We start from the raw sequence: 12,474 nt of genomic DNA, 5'->3' as shown, positions 1-12,474 counted from the left end.
TTTATGAAGTTTGCCTCCTAGAGGTATAGTATAGTTTTTCTGAATTGCTTTTAAAGGAATGTTGTATGTTAAGGTCTATAAGAATATATTGTGAAACCTCAAAAAGATAAACAAAATCATGTGATACTTACCTAGTTCTAGTCAAGTTTTATGATCCAACTCGACTTAATTTTTACTCATACTCTACCCTTCTTAATCTACATTTACTAATCTCCAAAATGAGTGAACGGTATTAGGTTTCACAGCTACTTTGCTGGGTAGAGTAGACTTAGCTATGAGCACATGAGTAAGTCTGCCACCAGCCCTAACTGCTCCCCGGATCTTGAGACACACATACACAATTTGACTAATCAACAGTTCCACCTGTTTGTGTAACAAGCATCCTGAATTGAATTACCCACAACTGAATGGATTCCCTCTCCCTACCTATACTCCTTCTGCAGCAACACCCCCCTGCCCCCAGTCACCTAGTAGTAAAAGTTCCATCTTGCCAGCCCTTCGGTTCCCCAACCTTGGAATCCTCCTTCATGCCTTCCTTTTTTTTTTCACACCTTGAATATAGTCCAACTTCAACAAATCTTCAGCTCTGCCTCCAAAATATTTCAGGAAAACCCAACACTAGCCCTTGGTTCAGGTCATCACCTCTTAGCTGGCTACTGCAATATACACCACACTGACCTCTGAGTTCCTACCCTTGCTTCTATTCAGCTACTTCTCAGTACGGCATCCAGCAGGGTCCCTTAAACAACTGGGTGTTTCGGACCAAAACACTGGGTCATTTGTTCTCTTTCCCTCTTCCACCTTCTCCACAGTCAACCAGTCCATCAGTATTCCATCCCACCTTCTAAACACCCACTGTACCTGTCTGTCTAGCTCCTTTTTTCTTTCCTGCCACCACCTATCCTGGGAATTCCATAACCACCCCTGGACTCAATCTTGCCCTGCTCTGAATGATTTCCACATAACATTCAAAGTGATTTTCTACATCACAAACGTGGCTATGCGGTGCTGTTTCAAATTCTTTAGGAGTTTCCCTGTGACCTTCAAACTGCTGCTTACAAGTCCTTCAGACTCTGGGCCCCGTTACTTTTCCAGCCTCATTTCTCAACATTTCCTCAGGATGCATCTCTACCCCAAGTTTCCAAACTTCTATCTTTGTGAGCAGCAGACAATGCTATTGGTAATATATTTTTTAGTAAATATAAATCAACTGAAATTTGAAACATGGTAACTTTTATATAGGTACTTATCCTGCTCTTACAATGGTAATATAAGACAACAGTAAAAATCAAAATACTTCCATATACACCAGGGAATTATACTCTACTTGGTCATTTTTGAGGAATGTACAAAATTGAAATTTTATTATAAGTACAGGGGTTCTGAGGCACTTGGGTGGCTCAGCTGGTTAAGTGACTGCCTTCAGCTCAGGTCATGATCCCAGAGTCCTGGGATCAAACCCTGCATCAGGCTCCCTGCTCAGTGGGAAGCCTGCTTCTCCCTCTCCCACTCCTCTGCTTGTGTTCCCTCTCTTGCTATGTCTGTCAAATAAATAAATAAAATCTTAAAAAAAAAAAAAAGTACATGGGCTCTAAATGGATAAAATAAAATTATTTTAGGGCCTGGCTTCAAAATAAGTCAAAGAGAGGAGTCGGTGGGATTCTAAAAAAGACTAAACATGAGCTGAGAACTGTTTGATCACAGTGATGGGTATACTAATCTCTGTGCTTCTGTGAATGTTTACATTAAAAGTATGAGGGGGAAAAAGTACATTCACCTTCTCTTTTAGGTGACGCAGTATTACAGATGAGGGACATTTCTGATTACTTTTTTTTTTTTTTTTTTTTTTTACTGAAAAAGCACTAAAAATGTCAGAGTTAAGTGACAACTAAGTTTCCCATAAAGGGCCAAGTCCCCTTTCTTTGGAGAAAACAAATATGACTAGTTTCTTACTATCCTTGCAGAGATACTCTACTTACACATAAGGAAATGCATGAACACCTTTTCTCATTTTGCATGAATGGTAGCATATTATATGCATTATTTCACACTTGCTGTTTTAGTCTAATAATATCATGGAACTGCTTCCACTTTTGTAGATATAGAATTACCTCATTCTTTTTAATGATTGCACAGTATTCCACTGCAAGGACATTCTATAATTGATAAAATCAGTCCCCTATTAATGCGTACTTGTGTTTCTTTAAAATCTTTAGTTATTATTAACAAGGAATAATATAGTTTTAAAATAAAAAATAACAGTAGTAATAAAAACTTTTGCATCCAAGTTAGTTTCTAAGAACTGAATTGTTGGGTCAAACTATTTATATTATAAACAAATACTGCCAAAGTGGCTTTTGTAAGTTACACCAATATACATTCTCATAAACTATGTATCAAAGTGCTCATGTCCTCAATCCCCAACACATGATCAAACATTTTAATTTCTGCCAGGGGTGCCAGAGGAGCAAACGACCTTGCACTGCAGTTTTATTCTGCATTTCTCTTATTATGAATGATGCTACATCTTTTTATATGTTTAAGAACCATCTGTGTGGTTTTTTTTTTGAAGATTTTATTTATTTGTCAGAGAGTGTGAAAGAGAGCACACGTGCACACAAGAGGCAGGGCTGCAGGAAGAGGGAAAAGCAGGCCCCCCGCCAAGCGAGGAGCCTGATGCGGGACTCAATCCTGGATCCCAAGACCCTGGGATCGTGACCTGAGCCAAAGGCAGACACTTAACTGACTGAGCCACCCAGGTGTCCCTTGTGTTTCCTTTTAATGGACTCTCTTTTCATGTGCCATGCCTCGCTTCTTACTGGGCTGCTGATTGTTTTCATAATGATTTTAGATTTCTTTATTTATGAGGAATTAACTTTGTGATACATGTTAAATATTTTCCTATTTGACTTTTTAATGGTATTTCTTCCTATTAAAATTTTTCAAACATGTAATCATAGAGCAATCACTTCTTTTATAACTCCTGGCTCTCTGTGGTACTTAAAAAATTCTACCCTTCTCTAAGATTTAAAAATAACTTCTCATGTGTTCCAGTATTTTATAGTTTTACATTTTCATTTAACAGAAGGAATAAGGCTGGAACCTACTTTATTTTTTAACCAGATGGCCACCCACTTCATCCAATACTATATATCAAATTTGTTTTTTCTCTGCTGACACACTTACCCTATCTCCAAATTTAGACTATTATTATAAACAGAAAATGTTTACTTGGAATCTTTTTGTTCACCCATCTTGCTAAATATCTGTTTAGGATTGGTTTTTATTTATTTATTTTCTGCTGAAGTCCTTCTATAGAAATTTCTTCAGGTCTGATCGATCAATGGATTGACTGATTTGCGGCTCACGTTTACTTCTATGGATATTCCTTCAGTAACGGTCTGTGGCGCACTACTTCTGCGCACCTGAAAAAGGTCTTTCACCCTTATTCTTGAAAGATACCTTTTCTGGGTACATGATTCCATGTAAACAGTTAATATCTCTGACTGATTTAAGATGTTTTATCTCTGAGCTTCCATTTCCAATTTGTTTTTCTTTTGCAGATGCTCAAGTTTCCCCCTGCCTCTGGCTGATTCTAAGATCTTTTTTCCTCTGGTGGTCTATGGTTTTGTCATGGTTGATTTAGATGTGGATTTCTTTTTATTTTTTCTGCTTGGGACATACTGTGTTTCCTTTGTCTAAATATTCCTCTTATTTTTTCAAACACTTTATACTCTGTAGTTAAGAGTTGGTAGTATCTGAAATCTTCGGTGGGGGGGGTTCTAAACTTGTTGTTTAATGTAGATTTTTGTGCATTTCTAATAGATCACTTTTAAAGATTTATTTATTTATTATAGAGAAGGGGGGTGGTTTGAGGGAAGAGGAAGAGACAGACTTGGGAAAGCAGACTCCCCGCCAAGCACAGAGCCCAACATGAGGCTCGACCTCATGACCCTGAGATCATGACCTGAACCAAAATCAAGAGTCAGATGCTCAACCAACTGGGCCACCCAGGCGCCAATTGGGGGAATTCTACAAACCTAAATTTGGGAGACTTTACCTCAAAGGATTTTCTACTTGATTCTGACAAGAATCAGAAGGCACTTACTAACCTAGAATCATTTTTCTCCCCTTCAAGAATCCATGCTTAATATAGGAGGAGAAAGGTTCCCGCTCTGGTCTCAGCTCACTTTTGCGGGGCGGGGGTAGGTTAGAGTTGGAAGATAATCCTTGGATACCTTTATACCTATCACGAGCCCAGCAATGCATCAAGGAGGCTAGTACATCAAAGAATGACTCATCCATCCATTCATTCAACAAACATTTACTGAGCACCAACTATATAAAGGCACAGCACTGTTTAAAACACCAGAGATACTATAGGGAGTAAAACAGAAAAATCCCTCTTGAATATATATTCATACTGGGAAGCCAGATAATTAACGAAACAAGTAAGTAAAATATAGAGTACATTAGATGGTGATAAGTGCTCCAGAGAAAACTTAGAAGGTATGGATGTGTATGGGGCCAAGGAGGTGTAATTTTAATCTGATGGTCAGGAGGGTCTCACTGGGAAGATCCTATTTCAGTAATGACCGAGTAGGTCAGGGAGCTATGTAAATACATGAGGGAGTAAGTAACATCTGAGGTGGAGAAAAGCAAGTGTAAAGGCCGGAGGTGTGAGAATATGCCTGACATATCTGAGGAACAGCAAGGAGGCCAGTATGGCTGGAGCAGAGTTCTAAGGGGGCACTGTAGGGCCTACAGATCATTGTAAAAATTCTGGCTTTCGGGCACCTGGGTCGCTCAGTTGTAGAGTGTCTGCCTTTAGCCCAGGTCATGATCCCAGAGTCCTGGCATTGAGTCCCGCATCAGGCTCCCAGCTCAGCGAGTAGCCTGCTTCTCCCTCTGTCTCTCTCTCTCTCTCTTTCTGTCTCTCATGAAAAAATAAAATATTAAAAAAAAAAAAAAACCAAAAAAAACAAGACTCTGGTTTTCACTCTGAATGAAATGGGAAGCCACTGGAGGCTGTGGTCAGGAGTGAATGATCTGAATTATGCCTGAACAGACTTGCTCGGACCACTACGGTCAGGGAGGAAAAAGGAATGGGATCAAGAGTGGAAACAGGGGTGCCATGGCCTCTCAGCTCCCACAGCACCTTGGTACAAATGAAGGAGAAAATACCATTACCTCATCAATCATTTGAAATTGCCAATTATGAAGAGTATTTTGAAATTATTTAAATATTTAATAAAATCAGTAAAAATAATGGAAAAGAGAATGTAGCATAAAATGCTTAAAAGCTTATAAACATAAATATATTCTTTTTTTTTTTTAAAGATTTTATTTATTTATTTGACAGAGAGAAATCACAAGTAAGCAGAGAGGCAGGCAGAGAGAGAGGAGGAAGCAGGCTCCCTGCTGAGCAGAAAGCCCGATGTGGGGCTCGAACCCAGGACCTGGGATCATGACCTGAGCCGAAGGCAGCGGCTTAACCCACTGAGCCACCCAGCGCCCCAATATATTCTTTTTCTAATTAGGATGAAAAATTATGGGGAAAAGGCTAAGAAGTTGGGGAAAAGAAAGCAATGAAATCTGAGTGTTTTGTATTCATTACAAGTCACTAGGAATTCTTGTGGAAATTTTATTGAGCTGCTATACAATTAAAAAATATAAAAGGTATATAACATTATGTAAGAAGTGTTTTGAGAATAAATGAGATTGGGACATTAAATTACTTTGAATATATCAAAAGGTTGCAATCATAAAATTCAGTGAAAATTAATTTAAAAAAAAGTTAAACACACACACAAAAACTGCTTGGGAGTTACTCCACTCAACTTTGCTGTTTCACAAGCTCGGTGCAGACTGGGAATGGAAAATCTGAGAGTTGACAGCACATACGTGGGAATAGGGACAGACCTGGAGCTGTGAGCTGACACCCACTCCGCCCCAGTCCACTAACACAGACAGGGCCATCAGCAGTGCAGCTCTGAGTGCTGGAGCGCGACACTGCTAGAGAACACCAATTCTTAAGGATCATTTTATTTGAAAAGGTGAATTCAAGGTAACTTTTTAGAAGAAAGATTCTGTCTAAAGCCATTATTTCAACTTTTTCCAAAGAACAAAATAAAGACTATCCTTAGCAGACCAAAGAACGGGTCAAATGTTTCACTCACTGTAGAATCCATCTGATTATATCTGGCAATATCTTTATGCAGTGTCCGTAGCATAATCATAGCCACCATTCCAGACAAGAAGAGGACAATGACCAGGGAATTCATGATGCTGTAGAAATAAACATTTCAGGATTAATCTACAGCCTTATTTCCTTTTTAAAATATTTATTCAGTAACATTAAAACATATTGATCACATTCAAAATCTGACCTAAAATCCAACAGATTCAATGAGCTTTGTTCTGTGTCCTTCTAGTGGATACAGAACTTTATATACTTCTCATAATAATCTTACCATAATCTGTTGAGGACTAGAATTTTTTTGTCTGTGGTCCACATGATTAAGTAAGTACTATGCCCAAATAAATACACTACAAGCCACAGGGACCAACAAAGGTCGGTGTCTTCAAGAAATTTATGACACACACATTTACTCTGTTGTTACTGAGCGTCAAAAGGTAGTCAACAAAGCAGAAAAAGGAGAGTGACGGCACCATGGACAACTCTCCAGATAAAAATTTTGAGTCATGCTTTGTTCATGATGATGACGATAATAATAATAATAATAAAAATAGTCATAACATGAGCAGTGGCTTCTTCCATTTCAGGTAAGGTGCTCAAACGTTCTGTTTCATTCATTCTCCTTCTATCCACAGGGACAGTCTCTCGTGAAGCAGGTATTTCCAGATAAAGAAACAGACTGAATAAATGGGTGCCCTGGCCTAATTTGCAGTGACCTCGCCAGGACTGAACACAAGTCTATCCAATTCAAAAGTCTAGACTTCCGGAGAACTAGAGAGAATTAGAGAATGAAGGATATGTTCAAAGGGACAAAACACAGAGTAAGCCCAAAATATGAAGTGGATTAACTCTGTGCTCTTACCTAAACCACTGAATGTGGGTATGAGGCATAGATTCCAGAATATAGTCCCATCTAGATGCCCATCTGATGTTTTTATCTTCCTAGGGAGATAAAACAAAACTCTTTAAATAAGCATTTGCTGACAAAGTATATTAAGAATCCAAACACTTCCACTCATAGCTTGACCTTCCATTCAGTTAACAAATATAATTTCTCATTATCATAACTTGGATTAGTTATGAGTCTCAGAGTTTAGCTCTAACTCAAGTCTTCGGAAAATCAAAATGAGATTCAGCAATAACAAATAATAAAAGTTCCTAAAAGTACCAAGTTACCTGTATTTTTTTTTTTAAAGTCTTGCTTTAAATGTTAACTAACAAAAGTTTATTTTAGATATGAAAACTCAGAGCTGTACTTTTTAATTTTCTTTCAGAAAACTGAGTGGTATAACTCATTTTTTATTCTCTTTGATGCCATCTATCAATACTTATGAGACACCAGAGTCGTACTGAGCATCTGGCAAGTGTCACCCACAATGAGCTCTTATTATCCAGAAATAAATTTTCATTGCACTAGGTTTGCAAAATGACTATATGGGGAGAGTAAACATCACAACTATACTTTACCACCAAAACAGTTTATTAGAAATAGAGGTGGAGGGGCACCTGGGTAGTACAGCTGGTTAAACATCTGACTCCTGGTTGTGATCTCAGGGTGGTGAGACTGAGCTCTGAGTGGGGCTCCGCACTCAGTGTGGAGTCAGCTTAAGACTCTCCCTCTATCCATCTCCCTCCCACAGGCACGTGCACTCTCTCCCCCTCAAATAATCTTAAAAAAAAAAAGTAGAGGTAGAATATTGCCTCAGATTCTCATAAAATGAACTTTTACTTTCCTCCTAAGATACTTCTCCATTAATGAGAACACTCCCTTTAATTCCCTAAGAACCTATATAAATCATTCACTAACAGGAAATTCTCCATTAAAGTTTATATTAATCTGGACTTTAAAATAGGTTGCTTTCCCAAATGCTTGCTACATAAATCTTTGACATTTTCATACCCTTCTCTATGCCTATTTTCTACCTTGAATCTTTTATGTATCTCTTCTGACTTAACATTTAAATCAGGTTCAATTCTCCAATTTACTCTACTTCTCATCTAAATGGAGACTTAGTTTTGAGTGCGATTATGTTGCCTGGTGCACTGACAAACTATTCCAAATCAGCTCATTAAAAGCTTGTCTATGTGACAAGGTTAATCATTAATATTTTTAATTAGTTTAAGTAGTATGAATTTAAAATCAATTTCTGAGTTATACTAGAGATACAAACAAACTCACCTGGAAGCTAACAGAGTAAGTGTAGGCAATTTTGATCTCTCCAGAAGCCTTGTTACTTATATCCATGGGGGGTCCAGAGCAGTCTGGTTTATCTATATGGGTATGCTTGAAGCTGTGGGAAGAAACATTTTGGCAAGATGTTGATAAAGTACAGTTTTAAAAAATGAAGTTAAAGACTACAGATTCTGTACATCTTTTACCATGCTACTATAGTCAAAGGCAAAATTACTCATGTCACATTTAATGGTATATTTACTTTATATGAGTAAGGAACTTAGTTACAAGTATGTGTAAGAAATTTTTCAAAATTTGAAACAAACTTTTAAAAGCACTATACTTGAAGAGCATTAAATATCTTTAAAAAGGGGGCACCTGGGTGGCTCAGTTGGTTAAGCGCCCAACTCTTGATTTTGGCCCAAATTATGATGTTAGGGTCCTGGGATCAAATCCCGCATATGGCCCCCTGCTCAGCGTGGAGTCTGTTTCCCTCTCCCTCTGTCCCTCCCCCATTTCACACAAGTGGGCTCTCTCTGAAATAAATCTTCATAAATACATATCTTAAAAAACAAACAAAAATAAACACTGAGGGAGTTTAAATTAACTGCTCTCTTATAATAAATGCATTTTTTTTTTTTTGAGAGACCACATGTTAGATGGGGGAAGGGCAGTGAGAGACAGAAAGAATGTTTTTTTTAAGATTTTATTTATTTTATTTTGAGAGAGAGAGTGTGTGTGTGCTGTGAGAGCAGGAGGAGGGGGAGAGGGAGAGAGGGAATCTCAAGCAGACTCAGCGCTGATCATGGAGCCCCACACAGCTGGATCCCATGACCCCGAGACCATGACTTGAGCTGAAATCAGGAGTCCCAGGCTCAACCAACTGAAGCACGCAGGCACCGTGGCATGCATTTCTTTCCCAGCAGTGGCATGGGTAAAGGGTTAGTTCAATGGCAGGGTTGGGGTGCTGAGGGGAGAATATTAAAAAAAAAATGGAATACTCAATCAAAAAAAATCTCACAAATAACTGACAGGTACTTTCATACTAAGAATACTGACAAGAGACCCAATTTCAATGACTTGTCACACAAAGGCATCTAACAGTGTGTGGAGATTTTAGAAACGATAGCACTCATCATCTCATTTGAGGAGGCACCTGGCTGGCTCAGTCAGTAGATTGTGGGACTCTTGATCTCAGAGTTGTAAGTTCGAGCCCCACGCTGAGTGCAGAGATTACTTAAAAAAAATAGAATCACCTCATTTGGGCCTCCAATGAGAGGTCAAGTTGCAAATATTAGAGGCAATGCTTTTCTACTACAAAATAAATACTGTCCCAACCACTTACATTCTCCACTCCCAAGTTGACACAGAAAAGCTGTCAAAACTTCCTGATTAAAAAACAAAAGAAAAAGGCACTTTGGTTTGACCACTTACCATAACAGGAAAAAAAATATCTGCATGATTTCTCTGGACAACCCAGAACTCAATAACAAATCACACTAAAGAGAATTTTAGTAAAATCAATCCTGAAATGCCAGATTGTATGTCAGAATACTGAAAGAAGAAAAAAGTTAACTGGGCCCCAATATTTATTCTTTGGAAATAATTTCACTTACGTTTACTTACTTTTTAATTTCTTTTTATTTAATTTTTAAAGTAAGCTGCATTCCCAAAATGGGGGTTGAATGCATGACCTTGAGATCAAGAGTTTTATGCTTCAAGGTGCCAGCCATATGCCCTCCTTTAAGTAACTTCTAAACCCAGTGTGGGGCTCAAACTCCCAACCTCAAGATCAAGAGCCACATGCTCTTCCCACTGAACCGGAAGGCATGCCTACAGTTTTTAAGTTTTTGACCTGTTTGTATAGTTACCTTTTTGGTTCAAGTTTGGCAGCCACTAATCTTGCTCCCATGGACCCCGTTTCAACAACATGATAGTATATTTTGATGTCAACGTGGTTGAAGATGTAAAACGTATCTCTTTCATGGAATTCTGACTGTGGAACAGAACTTAAAGGTAGAAAACTGGCTATACAGGAGTCAAAACAAAACTTTAAAATGAGGCACAACAAGTAGGAAATTTTGAGCTTAAAGTTTTAATCCCCATAAAAACGTTTAAGATTTAAGCTTAAACTATATAAACCAAAAATAATTGGCAGAGTACAAATTATGTTTCTTTAATGCTTTAATTCTTACATAAAAGTAGGTACCTGTTAAAAAGAACACATCTAATATTTTCTATTTTTCCACTTATGATAAAAGAAAATAAAATTTAAAACATTACATGTTATGAGCATGCTAAATCTTATACATTTCAACACTCTTCCTCCTTGCAAGTTTTATAACTTCAGACTAAACCAATAAATGATTCAAGTGTTTCTGGTCAATTTTCCCAAAAGCATTAGCCAATGTAATCAGTTTCATGATCAAGCTGATGCTCACTTCTACCATCAAGTCATATTAAGAGATTAAATCTGACTGACCTGATTACACAACATTTAATATATACTCCCAATAATTTTAATACTTTCTGTATTAACATCCTCACTTTCCTACCATTTTTAAATAGAAAGGAAGGGTCATAAAGGCATTTACCTTTTAAAAACAGTTATAATACCATACTTTTGCAATATAATGTTTTATGGACTTAAATTTATAATATAAACTTCATGAACTTATAATGAGGTCTTTCTGGTACTCCACTAATCTACTTATTAAAAAATATATGTAAGATTTATGAATGTGACTTTGAATAGTATCAGAACATACAAAGTCCCAGCCCTTAGCATAATGCTTAGCATATAACACTCTCAGTGAATACTGAACTAAATCTCAATTAGTTTAGTTCTAGAATTAAAAAATTTTTTTTTTAAGATTTTATTTATTTATTTGACAGAGAGATCACAAGGAGGCGGAGAGACAGGCAGAGAACGAGGGGGAAGCAGGCTCCCCGCGGAGCAGAGAGCCAGATGCGGGGATCGATCCCAGGACCCCGGGATCATGACCCGAGCCGAAGGCAGAGGCTTTAACCCACTGAGGCACCCAGGTGCCCCTAGAATTAAATTTATACACTGTTAACTGGGTCGAGCTTTAAGATCTAAGTAGCTGTGCTTGAGGACATCTGAACTGTACTCATCCAATGAATATAACAAATTTTGTCTAGGTAAAGACTGAATCCTTTAAAAAAAACATTTTTAAAAAAATAGCATAGAGTTTTTCACGAACTTACATTAATAACACAGGCATCTTTTGCATGGCCTTTATCTGTAATATAACAGCCAATGGGAAATCCAGGATTGCAGAACCTCTGACCATCTTCAACATCGTAACACCATGTTACAGGCATATTATCCACAATCCTATGCACAAAATAAGTTAGAAATCGTCAAACATGACTAAGAAATAGTGCCCGAAACTGTTATCAGCTCATAAAATTTAAATGTCTCTAAATGCCTTAAGAGGTCAAAACTACAATAAGAGTTTTGATAAGATGTAGTATATTTCATAAGCTACAGCATTATGTCAATATTTGATACACTACAGTGAAGGAAAAAACTTTATAGCTTCTTTGAAACTATAAATGTATGTAGAAAAGGGAATTTGATAAATTAATCTACTGCAGTTGCTCATTTAACAATATTATTACCTAGATACAGAGGGATAATTTACCTTTAGCAAAATACTCAAAAGCTCTAAGTTGGGCACAAAGCAATGTATCGCGTTCCTTGGGAACAATTTGATGGAACAGTATAGAAGCAAATGTCCTTTCATTACTTGGTAATTCAATAAAAAGGAGAAGAACATAACTGTAAGATGGGAAAATATATTCAACTTAAGGGCCAAGTGAAAATTATAGTATTATCTGTTAAAGCTGTGTAAGTCCAAATTATGTATAAAAGAAATGCTGCTATAAAACCAGAGAAACAAAATTTAAAAGTGAAATAGTGAAAAAGAACTTTAAAAAAAAGGGAGAAAAATAAAGAATAAGTAAAGAATAAGGTTCCGTAGCATTGTCTAGCTATATTAAAGTCCAAGCATGTGGTCCCCTATGCCAAGAGCACACTACACGATACAAATTTAAAAAAATCACTAAAAATATACTA

General features: G+C 37.3%; 1 protein-coding gene across 1 annotated transcript in view; it reads right to left on the bottom strand.

Moving 5' to 3' along the window:
• Nucleotides 1-12,474, bottom strand: part of TM9SF2 (transmembrane 9 superfamily member 2) — a 61,204-nt gene that overhangs the window by 22,838 nt on the left and 25,892 nt on the right. The window contains exons 5-9 of the mRNA XM_047720315.1: nt 11,601-11,730; nt 10,244-10,368; nt 8,379-8,490; nt 7,062-7,141; nt 6,180-6,288 (exon numbers count right to left, since the gene is read on the bottom strand). Coding sequence (XP_047576271.1) covers nt 6,180-6,288; nt 7,062-7,141; nt 8,379-8,490; nt 10,244-10,368; nt 11,601-11,730 — 556 coding nt within the window. The remainder of the gene's footprint in view (nt 1-6,179; nt 6,289-7,061; nt 7,142-8,378; nt 8,491-10,243; nt 10,369-11,600; nt 11,731-12,474) is intronic.

This window comes from Lutra lutra, chromosome 3 (assembly GCF_902655055.1).
Source record: "Lutra lutra chromosome 3, mLutLut1.2, whole genome shotgun sequence".
NCBI classification, from domain to species: domain Eukaryota; kingdom Metazoa; phylum Chordata; class Mammalia; order Carnivora; family Mustelidae; genus Lutra; species Lutra lutra.
Note: the sequence above shows the minus strand (reverse complement) of the source record. Positions and strands in the feature narration are given on the sequence as shown.